The 11963-nt window shown below is 42.2% G+C and overlaps 1 protein-coding gene across 1 annotated transcript; it reads right to left on the reverse strand.

Annotated features, from left to right (window-relative positions):
• LOC8060740 (WAT1-related protein At5g64700) lies at nucleotides 4250–11078 on the reverse strand. Its single transcript, XM_021453325.1, has 7 exons — nucleotides 10937–11078; nucleotides 10794–10863; nucleotides 5853–5969; nucleotides 5437–5689; nucleotides 5196–5354; nucleotides 4482–4630; nucleotides 4250–4373 (listed from the first exon to the last, which is right to left on the reverse strand). The coding sequence occupies exons 1-7, from the start codon at nucleotides 11076–11078 to the stop codon at nucleotides 4250–4252; spliced, it is 1014 nt and encodes a 337-aa protein (XP_021309000.1).

The raw sequence follows: 11963 nt of genomic DNA on the forward strand, positions 1-11963 counted from the left end.
AAGACCATGAGAGGAGCGGCATCATCTCGATCAGCATCGGCTCGCGGCACCGTGGAGTGCTGCACAAGTGACAAGCCTAGGCGACATACAGGCACTGTTCTCGCAGGCTTTTGCCGTTAGATGGTGTGCCTCGTCGGTGACGCCTGTGGACCTCCTCTCAAGTAATTGAACGGCAACCGCTGAGGCAAAAATGGATTAGCACTAAATAAAAGCAACCGGAGGATGATGGAGGTGCTGCTGTAAGTGACCAATCGAGAGGAGGGAGATGAAGGAAATGGAAGAGTGCCCGGGATCTGGAGGCCAGAGGAAGACGGATGGAGACTCGGAACAAAAGCGGACCTAGAGGATACAAATTCTGACGGGGCACTTTTTGGGCATGGAAGAGCCGGGCCCATGCAGGAATATAATTAAGAAAAAGTATTTAGTTAATTATCTGCTTTGAGATACGTATAATTTTAATAGGAGTTGCCAATTAATATAATTTGGGCATGCACGTACCATATCGCTTGCAGTCATTTGACTTCGATTTTGCTTTCCCTTGTCAATCATGACCGGGCCGGGCACGGCGAAATTGGGAACACATGGTGATCAGTGAAGCAACACCCGCCGCCCCACATGGAGGAACTAGTTGTACTCGAGCCGAGCAAACGAGTGTTGTGAATTCCTGGTCAATTGGTCATGGTACGCGGTGCCTAGCTAGCTCCACGCTTCATGTCACTCAGTCCATTTAAACAGCACAATACAGAGAGATTTTACAACTGAACCAGAAACCATGCCAGTACCGTGAACTGTTGATGAGCCGGAGTCTCCCAAATTCAGAAGTTATATATCGGTTACACTATGTAAAAAAAGGAAATCACAGACGCGCGATTGCATAACTGGAAGTTAACACGCGTCTGTAATAGATCGTTACAGACGTCTGTTACTGTTGCGGTGTTAAAACGCGTCTGTACAGACGCGCGCCATGTATGAGCGTCTGTAGTTTAGCACAGACGTTTATTGTCAACACTCGTCTGTAACTATGGAGTCTGAAGTACGTAATTCCTCTAGGTGATTCTAGCTGGGCCGTTTGGCCGTCCGAAAATTGGCCTGTTAAGCCGCCAGAATGTGGCTCGACAATATTAATTGGGCCGTTTTAATTTCTTTTGGGAAGAAAGTCATCTTTTTTAAGGTTTTGCCGCAAAAGACGTACGTGCATGTTTTAACAATATGTAGACTAGCAAATTTTCTCAATAAATTAACTTCATACAAACAGATAGAGGAAAAAGGCACCTAAAGATTTGGATGGCTACTGTTAAAGACGATACAATAAATCAACAATAAGTATAAAACCACGTATATGAAAAGCTCTCGCTAAACTTGTCCATATATATTTTAAATTACTAACAACTTGGCATAAAAGGCCACATGCACAATTTTACTAAATGTGCTCCACATCGTATACATGCCTTCATGGGTGACTGGCACAAATAATAACCTTGATGCATATGACATGAATATCATGCAACGCAAAAAATGAAAGACTTAAACCATCAAAAGTGATACTAACCAAGCACCGTAACATGTCCTTACAACCATTAAGTTCGAACTAACAATCACACATACTTCATCACAATAGACTTACATAACTGGGCCTTGTTTAGTTCCGAAAACTGAAAAGTTTTCGGAACTGTAGCACTTTCGTTTTTATTTGACAAATATTATCCAATCATAGAGTAACTAAGCTTAAAAGATTTATCTCGTGATTTACAGGTAAACTGTGCAATTAGTTTTTATTTTTGTCTATATTTAATATTTCATGTATGTACCGCAAGATTCGATGTGACGGGGAATCTTGAAAAGATTTTGGTTTTTGGGATGAACTAAACAAGGCCCTGGAATATAAATAGAAAGGAGTCCAAGGTCCATACATAAATATCTTCGATAAAAGAGACGATCACAAAAGTTCTCCCCCTGTGGCGTCAAGCGCCAAAAAAGAAATATGTCGGCAAAGAACATGCCTCACTTGTCATCAGCAACATTGTCGTCCTCTTGGATCCCATCGGTATCCTGGTTGCCAAAGTCCGAAGGGCCGCTGGCGGGGAAGAGAGTGTCGAACGCAGGGTCGAAGAAGTAACTTGCTAACCCATAGGTAGCATCAGCCCATCTAGAGGACGAGCTGGCAGCTACACCCTGGTGTGCACCGGACGAGGACTGGGGCTGCTCAGACGTCTGAAAAGACTGGGGCTGCACAAAAGACTGCTGAAACTGTGGGTGGAACCAAGCGGGCTGTGGAGGAGCTGGAGGAAGAGAGCGAACCGGAGACAGGGGCACACCAGCCTGCACAGCTATCGCCTTTCGCTGAACCTCAGCACGGTGGAGCTCCTCCTCGACGGTGCGCTGGTGTTCTCTATTAGCCTCATGGATGGCCATGCACATCCCAAACACAGATCGAAGAGCCCTCATGACAAGACCCTAGTCGGCCTGAGTAGTAGCTGCTGCATTGGTTTGGATCTATAATTCTCTGCACAATGGTACTGAATCTACTAGTAAGAATCTTGGAAAAAATCTTAAAGCTACAATTGAGCAAGCTAATAGGTATAAATTGCTTCATATTTGAAGCATCTCCTACTTTTGGGATCAAGGTGACAAGAGCACAATTTAATCTAAACAAGTCAAGTTTACCTTTTTGGAAATCATCAAACAAATGTACTAGATCGTTTAACTAAATTCCAAAACTTTTGGTAAAAAAGGAAAGGGAGTCCATCAGGACCTGGAGCCCCTTCAGCATAACAACTAAAAACTGCTTCTTTATTTCTGCTTCCAGAAAAGGAGCTAACAAACTCTCATTCTCCTCAGAAGGAACCATATCTTGGGGCTCCCCTAAAAATTCTCATCTAGCTTAACAAAGGAATTGTTTTCCTTAGCAAACAACATTTTATAAAAATCTACAGCTATTTGCATCATTAGCGCTGTCCATTGATCAATGAGAGGGGAGTAGCTTTTCTTGGCCCTTAACAGAAGCAACCTCCATTCTTCCTTAAAGTTCTGATAAGCTGACTGTAAAGTGGGATTGATTCCCCTGAAGATTAAGTCATTTCTCGATTTCTAAATAGTCCAGGTCAAGATGACGATGATTTCCATGAAGAATGACACTGCCAGCTGTTCCCTGAAGCTATGCAGTAGCTGAAATGGACTCATATTGTGGTCGATCTGAATATTAATCAAGCCCCAGCAGTGGACTGCAAAAGGACACTCTAGCAATAGATGGGCCAGAGACTCTTCCACTGCACTATTGCACAAGACAGGTATAATCTTGTAGTTGCATATTCTTTCTTCTCAGGAGCTCTCTAGTGCTGATTCTGTCCTTTAGGACCAGCCAGAAGAAGACTTTATGTTTGCACTGACATGAAGATGCCAAAAGCAAATTGTAAGCTTGATGAACGATGTTGTGCCCACTTAGATGTTTGTAGGCTTTTTTGACTGAGAATTTTGAGCTATTTCAGATGTAGCTCCACTTATCCTGCTCCTCGGAGATATTCACTGATTGTATCTTCTATTGTAAAATTAGCAACTGGGAATGTGCTTGGAGTGAGAGAGGTAGGTGGAACAAGGAGTACAGGGGAGTCCTGATTGATCGATTGTGCAAGAGTCAAGTGCTTATTTTTTGCAAACGATAACAATTCAGGGAATTTCTGACTGGGTACTTCCCCAGTTCCCCTTCCCACAGGTCATTCCAAAGGAGGCAAGTAGTTCCATTGCTAATATTAACTTGGGCCATACCCTTGTATTTGCCTAGAAGCTTTAGAATGTCCCTCCACCAGAATGAGCTTTTTTTTTGAAGTTCCAGAAAGTTTGCCATTGCCATAATGTTTTTCCCATGAACTGGAATTGGCTACTCCAATACAGCAGCAGAAACATTAAGTTTTGTCCGTCCTCTTACTGTTGTAACATCAATAAGTATTTTTTGTTATTATATGATAACTTTTCTTACTTTGGACTGCATCTGTGAGCACGACTTTCTGTGAAAAAAAGGTTTAATTTGTTTCAGTTAATTTTGAACAATCAAATATCATTGCTTATTTTTGAGAACTCAACCAAATATCATTAATATTGACGTTACGTTACAACCCTGACATAAGAGATGCAAACATAAAAATATCTAATTCCGATCAAACTGACACGCACCGTCATATTATAGTGAAAAAACATACTTTTGAGAGTCGGGCCAAAAAATATTTTTTGACACAGCTACGATGGTTAGCTTCATTTAAACTTGTGTTGCTTGGACTGGAGCAGCTGTTTCTTCCTTGATGACATCTACTACTTGCTCAGTTCTCTTTGCCCAAAGAACACAATAGAGACCTCCAACCATGATGATTCCACCTAAGACACTACAGAATTGATGACAAATTTCTGGTTAAAAGTTGTGAAGCATTCATCGTTGTTAGCAGAAAATCGAAGACAATAGTAGACTGGGAAGCAGAAGGAAATAAAGGCACCTTCCCAGGGTAACTGCTTCGCCAAGAAATGAAGACAGAACTATTGTGACAAGCAGAGTTATCGGCATTGTCATGGCCAAGAAAACCGGTCCACTCTTATCAATCACCCATACTTGCATGTAATATCCAATTCCTGAAACAAGTATGCCCTGTACCATTTTCAGAAGTTTCAGAGAAGTCAGCATCATATATATTCTTATTGTTTCATACCAAGGATCCCTCTGGCAAGTGGAAACACAAGAAAACATATGAAAATGAACACTTAAGTATGTTTTTATTGTTAGATTCTGAGAATAGCCTTTTCGAGTTTTCAAGATCTAGTAGTAGACATGCAGCCTTGAGGTTTCCTTTGAAATAATCAAAGATAAATTGGTTTAAAAACTCTGACATAGAACGAATTTATTTCCCATGAGAGTTGAACTATCCCGTGCAATATATGTTCTAATCCGCCAAGATGGAGCAATATATTTGATGAATGTAAAGTTCTGACGGCCCTAAAAGATTTGCTGTGACTTAAAGCTAGAGTTAGTTCTAATTGAAATTCAATACGACCCGATTGGCACATCAGGATAAACAGGTGCAAGTTATCATCCCCATCAGATGCATCTAGCAGAAAATCTCATCTAGACATTTCATATATCAGGTAACAACTGACTGTTGCCAGACACAAACAGCACACAGGCCGACACAATAGGCAAGACTTATTTCGCTTACAGAGTAAAGCACGGCAATAAGACTTATATCCAGCTTTAGCTTCCACCGTGAAAAATCTCTCTCGACCGCAAGGGCAATGAAGAAGCTCTGTGTAGCTGCAAAAACCATCTGGAGAGTTGTGTTGAGAAGCTTGGATGGATAAGCGTCCAACATAGGCCCCTGAGAACAAAGTAGTTAATGTGATACAAACAGAATGCACGACCTCAGAGTACTGCTGCATTTTCTGTTATGAGATTAGTACCTGTAGTACTGTCCAAAGAGCCCAAAATACAGTGCCTAATGTCATTAGGAAAATTCCTAATAACCAACTTCTTACTGTAGGAGCAGTAACTTCAGCATGGGAGTTACTTATGTGGTGAAGAAGACGGTGGTGGTTGAAAGATTTCAGTTCAGGCCCCTGGTAAAATGCAAGTTCAATGACGCCAGCAAGGCAAAGCACTATACCAGTAAGTTTTGCAATTCCTTGGAATCTCTTCACATTCAAAGACTCAATCCTACAAGATACAGAACAGGGGACATGAAAATTTGATTAAACTAGTTGAACTTTTGTTCATAAAAATATATGCATGGTTTCATAGAAATATGTCTATTCAAATCGAAACTAGCCTGTCGTTGTGAGCATATTACTGGAGTAAGTGTGAAAATAGAGACCCTTACCTCAAAAGAACCGCAAAAAAGAAAGCTACTACTGGCAGAACGTTTGATATTGCAGATGAGGATGTTGCTGAAGCATAACTGAGGCCAATGCTGTATACGTTTATAGAACCAGAAATCCTTAAATAAAACATATATAAAATGGTTACTTCTCTGCAAATAGAATTATCGGCACAATTGACAACAACCCAGCAAATTATTACCATTTACAAGATGTTTTTTTTTCACATAAACTATTAATCAGTCTGATAATCTATATCATGTTTAACATAAATTAAATAATTATTTCTTTGTAGTAGCTTAATGGTTGATTGCCACTATAATTGAAACAGCACAAAGTCCTCTATCTTATTCAACATACAATGGAGCATAGGACATTGGCAAAGATCTATCGTCTATAAGGTGAAACTTTTAGAAATTTCAAAGGAATATGACCAGATGGATCCTAATTAGTAAAGTCACATATAATTGTAATATAGGAAGGGGTACATATAACTTATGCTTACTAAAAATAACCCATAGGAGTAAACAAATGAACCTGTTCACCCTATTGGTCAGTAGCTTACTGCTATTGGCAGTTATAAGAATTTATTGTTTTTGTTTTCCTAAAATTTTTAATCTGATTCACAATTTTCCCCAAAAAAAATCAAAAGATCTTAGCTACAAAACTTGAAGGGGTTGTATGGACTAACAGGGTCGTAAAATTTCTAAATGGATACGTTTAACTCTAGGTCCAAAATACAAACAAAAAATGAAGTATTAACGAACATTATAACTTTAACCAACAGGACAAATGACTTTGTATTCATTTGTCATGTAGAACTGCAGAGGTGTATGCTAGAAGGGGAATAACACTAGATATGGCGCGAGTCTATATGTGTTGGACAGGGTCAGCTCGGTATGGGGCTGCACCTTAGTCAGAGAGGAGTGTAGAGGAGACATATTTATACTAAGGGTGCTCAGTTTGTGAGCCGACATGATTTGTACAAGAGAAAAAAAAACTACTCCTAGCATTTGATGCTAGACATCTTAAAATGCCTCATGCTAACATCCATCATGGGGCATACCTAGGAAAACCTAAGAAAAACGAACGATAGCCTACTATTTCAAACAACACAAGGATTATACTAACAATTCTCTCCTAGATCCTTGTATGCTGGATTGATTTGGACCATTCCAACCCTAGTTCTTATAGCTCACCCAAGTGCCTTCGTGAGTATGTCAGCGAGCTAGGCCTAAGTGCCAATGAAATCGGCACTAGAGCTCCCTTCCTCCAAGTAGCTCCTAATGAATTTAAGATGTGCTTTCTGCCATCTTGAAACAAAGGGTTCTTTTTTTTAGATAATGGATATGAAAATCCGGCCTCTACAAAACAAAGGGTTCTTGGCTAGCATTAAAGTGGATTAGCTGTCCACCTTTAGCTCGACTAGTTCTGGTTTCCTTCCATGGAATCCACTGAGCAGCCAAGCTAGCCAAAGTGCTTAAGTTGCAACGATTGTGACAACAACATACTCTACTTTGCATAAAGCAATCACCCTTTGCTTGATGGATTGCCAACTGATCAAGCAGTTGCGGCTGAGGAAGAACAAGGTACTGCTCGTGCTCTTCCTAGTGTCAATATCAATTGCTAGGTCGCTATATCATAGTAGCTGATCAGCAATGCAACACCAGTTTGCCACAGACCATAGCCGAGGCTATCATAGTAGCAGTGGACTTGTGGTATACTGACCAACGCTCGGGGCACGTTTGTTTCGGTCTTTTGGTACACGCCCTGGCGGTGTAGTTGTCCGTGTTTGTTTGCCTAGACACTTCGGGAGCCTAGGCCGCATGGTGATTAAAGCATCATGGAGCCTACGTCCCAAAAACGAAATGGAATTTCTTTTCTTGTAGGCCTGGCTTGCTCTGTTCACACTACATATGTCCAACGGGTCGTGTCGTAGGTCGTCAGGCCGTGCCTCTACGGGCTTTGTGCCTAGCCTTCGGCCCAAGGCACGGCCCGTGAGCCTATTTTCATGCCATGCTGGTACATCAAGCCAACAACAACTCATTTTCGTCAATATTTTCACCAAATACTGAAATATTTTATCGTTTTCACCAAATATTCATCATTTTCAGCAGTATAACAATTAACAGTATATATATACAAGTCACAACTACAGTAACAGTTTATTTTCACCGGGTCAACCATTGGAACGGGTCGTGCCCATGCTATACCGCATGCCTATGTGGCAGCCCAAGCACGGCCTGGTCCCTTGGGCCGGGCCAAATCATCAGGCCATGGGTCGGGCCACTGGGCCACGGGTTGCATGGTCATGTATAGTTCACATGCGCATCATGACCTTTGGTGCCTTTCCATATCCTCACCCCTCCGGCACCGTAGTGCTTCTTCTCAATGAACGCGCTGATGGCCCAGGCAGCAACAAATAGGGCAAGGCATGTCCCGATGCAGAGGTTAGTCCATGCAGAGCCCTTGGGCAGAGACAACCATGGAAGCAGCAATGGTTGCCGCCTTTTCCACATGATACCCGCCATGCCCACAGATCTCGCCTGCGGTGCTAGTCTCCAACGCTCCTCTCCATCCCCATCTATGACATTGGGCTTGACATGGGGGCAGGCCTCCTCGTCAAGCTCAATGGTCATGTCGGATATGTCCTTGACGGAGGCGACGGCGACCACGTAAATGATACGGGCGCTGGAGCCCTCGATCGGGCCTACGCCACAGTGCACTTCACCTCGTCCAAGCGACTCTCGACCAGCGATGGGGTCATTGCCCACCATTGTTGTGTTGTTGTGTGGTTGTAAGGTGGTAGGAGGGAGGTGTTGCTGATGTAGAAGAAGAGCTAGAGGAGTGAGCATGCTCTTCTTGGATGCCAACCAGATGCTCGATGGAATGTCCCAATGAAATGAGTGCAGGGTACCTCTACCATATATTGGCCTAAGGTCACCACATCTAGCAATCCATGCAAACAAACACAATTCGGTGTCTGAGGCTCTGTTGGGAAATGAAGCCAAACAAGCAGCCATTGCACTTGTTGGGCCTACCCTCCGGTAACCTGGTCCTCCTAGTCCAATTAGGCTGGGAAAATCCAAGGAAACAAACACGCCCAAAGAGACCATGAGTATATATTTATGTAGTAGATATATATATATATATATAACTATAAAACATACTCATGGCCCCTCATGTCTCGGAGAGGTGACACGTGAGGCGACCACAGCTCCCACAATCTCCACATGCTCAGTCGACAGCCACAGTAGTGGCAACAGTTAGCGGTGGCCACTGCACCAGCCCCTCCCCTACTCCTTCTCCTTCCACCTATGTTCCTCTCCTTTCTTCTCCATGTCCCTATCCCCTTCCCTTTGTCCAGGTTGTGCTCTGCTTGGTGGATGGCCGATCCATGCTGTGGTTGGGCGGATCCATGCGTTGTTGCCCAGATTCACCTGGATCTGGTGGTGGCCTGGGCTCCAGCAGGCTTCCTGCAGTGGCGGTCCTCCATGGCTGGAAGGTCTGGTGCTGTGTTGGGTGCCTTTGCCAGCATCGTTCTGGCCCGGCCTGGGTAGATGGTGACCGACAATCCAGCTCTTTTGTGCTTGGATCTTGTTGGTTGTTGCCGCTCCCTATCGGCTATTGTTGTCTGCTTCCTAGCAGTCATGCGCTATGGCGTCTATGCTCATGGTGTTGTGCGGGCCTTCTCTGAGGTGGCGGCTATGTTGTCGCTCCCCAGGATGTGCCGGGGGTTGCTGCTCTCTAGTGTTGGGGATGTCTTACTGTGGCTGCACATGTGAATGGGGCGCCTGTAGTGTGCATGTTGGTGACTTGTGTTAGCAGGGATGCCTGCTTCTCATAACAAGTGCCTTAGGGGACTGTCATCCTCCACTAGGAGCATGGTGGGCCACAGCAGGTAGGTTGTTCAAGGTTAGGGCTAATTCCTGGACAGCAATGTCCCTAGCTCTACCCTTGTGTATCAGCTTTAAACATTATAGGATGTCGTTTGATAGTCGCGTTAGTGTTTTTTAATCGCTACATCGTTGTGATAACGTCTTCCTATCATGTGTTGAAGGCCTTCCTACTGGTGAGCTAACGGTTCTAACACTATTGGAATTAGGCTCTTTGCTGAGTGCTTGGGGCACTCGGCAAAACCCATATTGCACTTGATAAAGGGTGCTCGATAAAAAAATTATCATGTCCCATTTGATACTTGGCAAAGAAAAGTTGCCATGACAGTGGGTGTCATAGTGATGTCAGCTTTACCAAGTGCCAAGGTCATGGTCATGTGTCATGAATAAGATGTTCAAAATTTCAGGTTTGTTCCTATAAACGGCCTCACATTAGACTCAATAACATGAATATCATTTTTTCATTCATTTAATTCCACTATTCAAAGCACTTGCTGTTCAAATTTGACTTATCTAAAAAAATTCAATTAAACGAAATAAATTAACTAAAATATAGCAAACACATCGAGAAATGTGCTAAATTTGAAAATGTAGTCCCAGGTACTCTATGAAGACTACAGAAAAAGTTTGGAGGGCAAAAAAAAATTTTCTGCTGAGTGTCAAAAAACACTCAACAAACTCGGGCCTTTGCTGAGTGTCCAATAGTGACAAAAAACACTCCTAACATTTGCTGCTAGCTAGACAACTTAAAAGAAGTCCTGTGCTAACATCTGTCTCACAGCATACCTGAAAGCCAAAGAAAAATGAAAGACGGCCTACTACAGTGTACACGCATAGAAATATGTTCAAATACAGATATTTCTATTTGGGCTCCTGAGGATTATGAAACACACGCACCGAAATTTTAATCCGAGAACTCATGCCGATTTGTTTCAAGCAACTTTTTAGATTGGTGGCCTGAAATGTTTCAAGCACTCAGATCAACACACTGATTCAATTCATAAGAAGACAACACAAGTCCATAATATAACCCCACTTGAAACGTACCCGAAGAATGCATGCACAAATAGTTTCAGAGAGACTTTGTATGACAGTGCTGGAGCAGTTTTCCTGCGGAAAGAAGCTTCATTTCAATCATCCATATATGATTCCTTGCAACAAACTAAGTTAGAAAACTTGTTTTACATACCTTTCAAGCACAAAAGCAACTGGCACCATGAACAGAATAGCAGTTGCATGCCTGTAGAAAACGAAGACAGATGTGCTCATCCCTTCATCAAAGGCACCTTTGGCTACTATATGCATGCCTCCGTATATGGACCTTAGGATCATTGCTACCACAAAAGCTACTCTAGTGCCCATGATCATAACGGTATGTCATAAATTCTGAACGAGATTGTTTATATAGTCAAAGAGAGAACTGATTCCCATTACAATGCGCATTTGTTTAGCACCCTTGCTTTAGCATCAGCATACTTCATGGTAAAAATTTTTAAAGGAGGATGGAACTTGGCATTCTAGCATCCTTGCTTTAGCATCAGCACATACTTCATGGTAAAATTTTTAATGGATGGAACAAATTCAAGTAGGACTACTAAACCTTACAGCTTGTGCAATGCATATGTTATTTCTTAAGGGCATGCAGGTTGCTTGCCTTAATGATAGATTATACATATTAATTTCAGTAAAAGTCTATACTAGCTCTTATTAGGTTTCAATATATATAATTATGTATGTCCCATACCAATAGCAACAGTGTGACGTTCAGGATTTTCAAAAGAAAGACGTATGTCTATTTGCACCTATTTGTAGAAGCACATGTTGAAAGCCAAAAGCAGGGTCAAGGTGCTGTGAAAATTATACTACACGAAACCAGCCGCTTCTAGAGAAGTAGCTCTAACTCTACCAATTTGGTTGACATTCTGCTTTTCGCAGCATAACCACTTTCCAGATCCTGAATCAAACATAGCCTATGCATAATCAATAATCTAAACTACGGCTTGACAGTAGTGTGATATCCTTCTAAACTTATAACAAAGAAGTTTGCTGGTTAACAATCTTCCAGGTTCTGCCATAGAGACCAAATCCTACAAATTTTGGACTGCCAATAATGATCTAGAACTTGAGCCTTGTCTGAAATACATCACACATGTATTTTTATGTTGATTTTCCCAGGCAGATACGTCCTTTAGAAATACATCACATGCTAGGCAGAGC

Source organism: Sorghum bicolor, chromosome 2 (assembly GCF_000003195.3).
Source record: "Sorghum bicolor cultivar BTx623 chromosome 2, Sorghum_bicolor_NCBIv3, whole genome shotgun sequence".
Classification (NCBI taxonomy): domain Eukaryota; kingdom Viridiplantae; phylum Streptophyta; class Magnoliopsida; order Poales; family Poaceae; genus Sorghum; species Sorghum bicolor.

Excerpts from the sequence above, each read along its gene's own strand:
- LOC8060740 (XM_021453325.1), bottom strand. The coding sequence starts at position 11,078 with ATGATCCTAAGGTCCATATACGGAGGCATGCATATAGTAGCCAAAGGT. Across the intron at positions 10,864-10,936 it reads AGTTGCTTTTGTGCTTGAAA|TCCGCAGGAAAACTGCTCCA; the intron begins GGTATGTAAAAC and ends ATGAAGCTTCTT. Across the intron at positions 4,374-4,481 it reads GAAGCAGTTACCCTGGGAAG|TGTCTTAGGTGGAATCATCA; the intron begins GTGCCTTTATTT and ends TCAATTCTGTAG.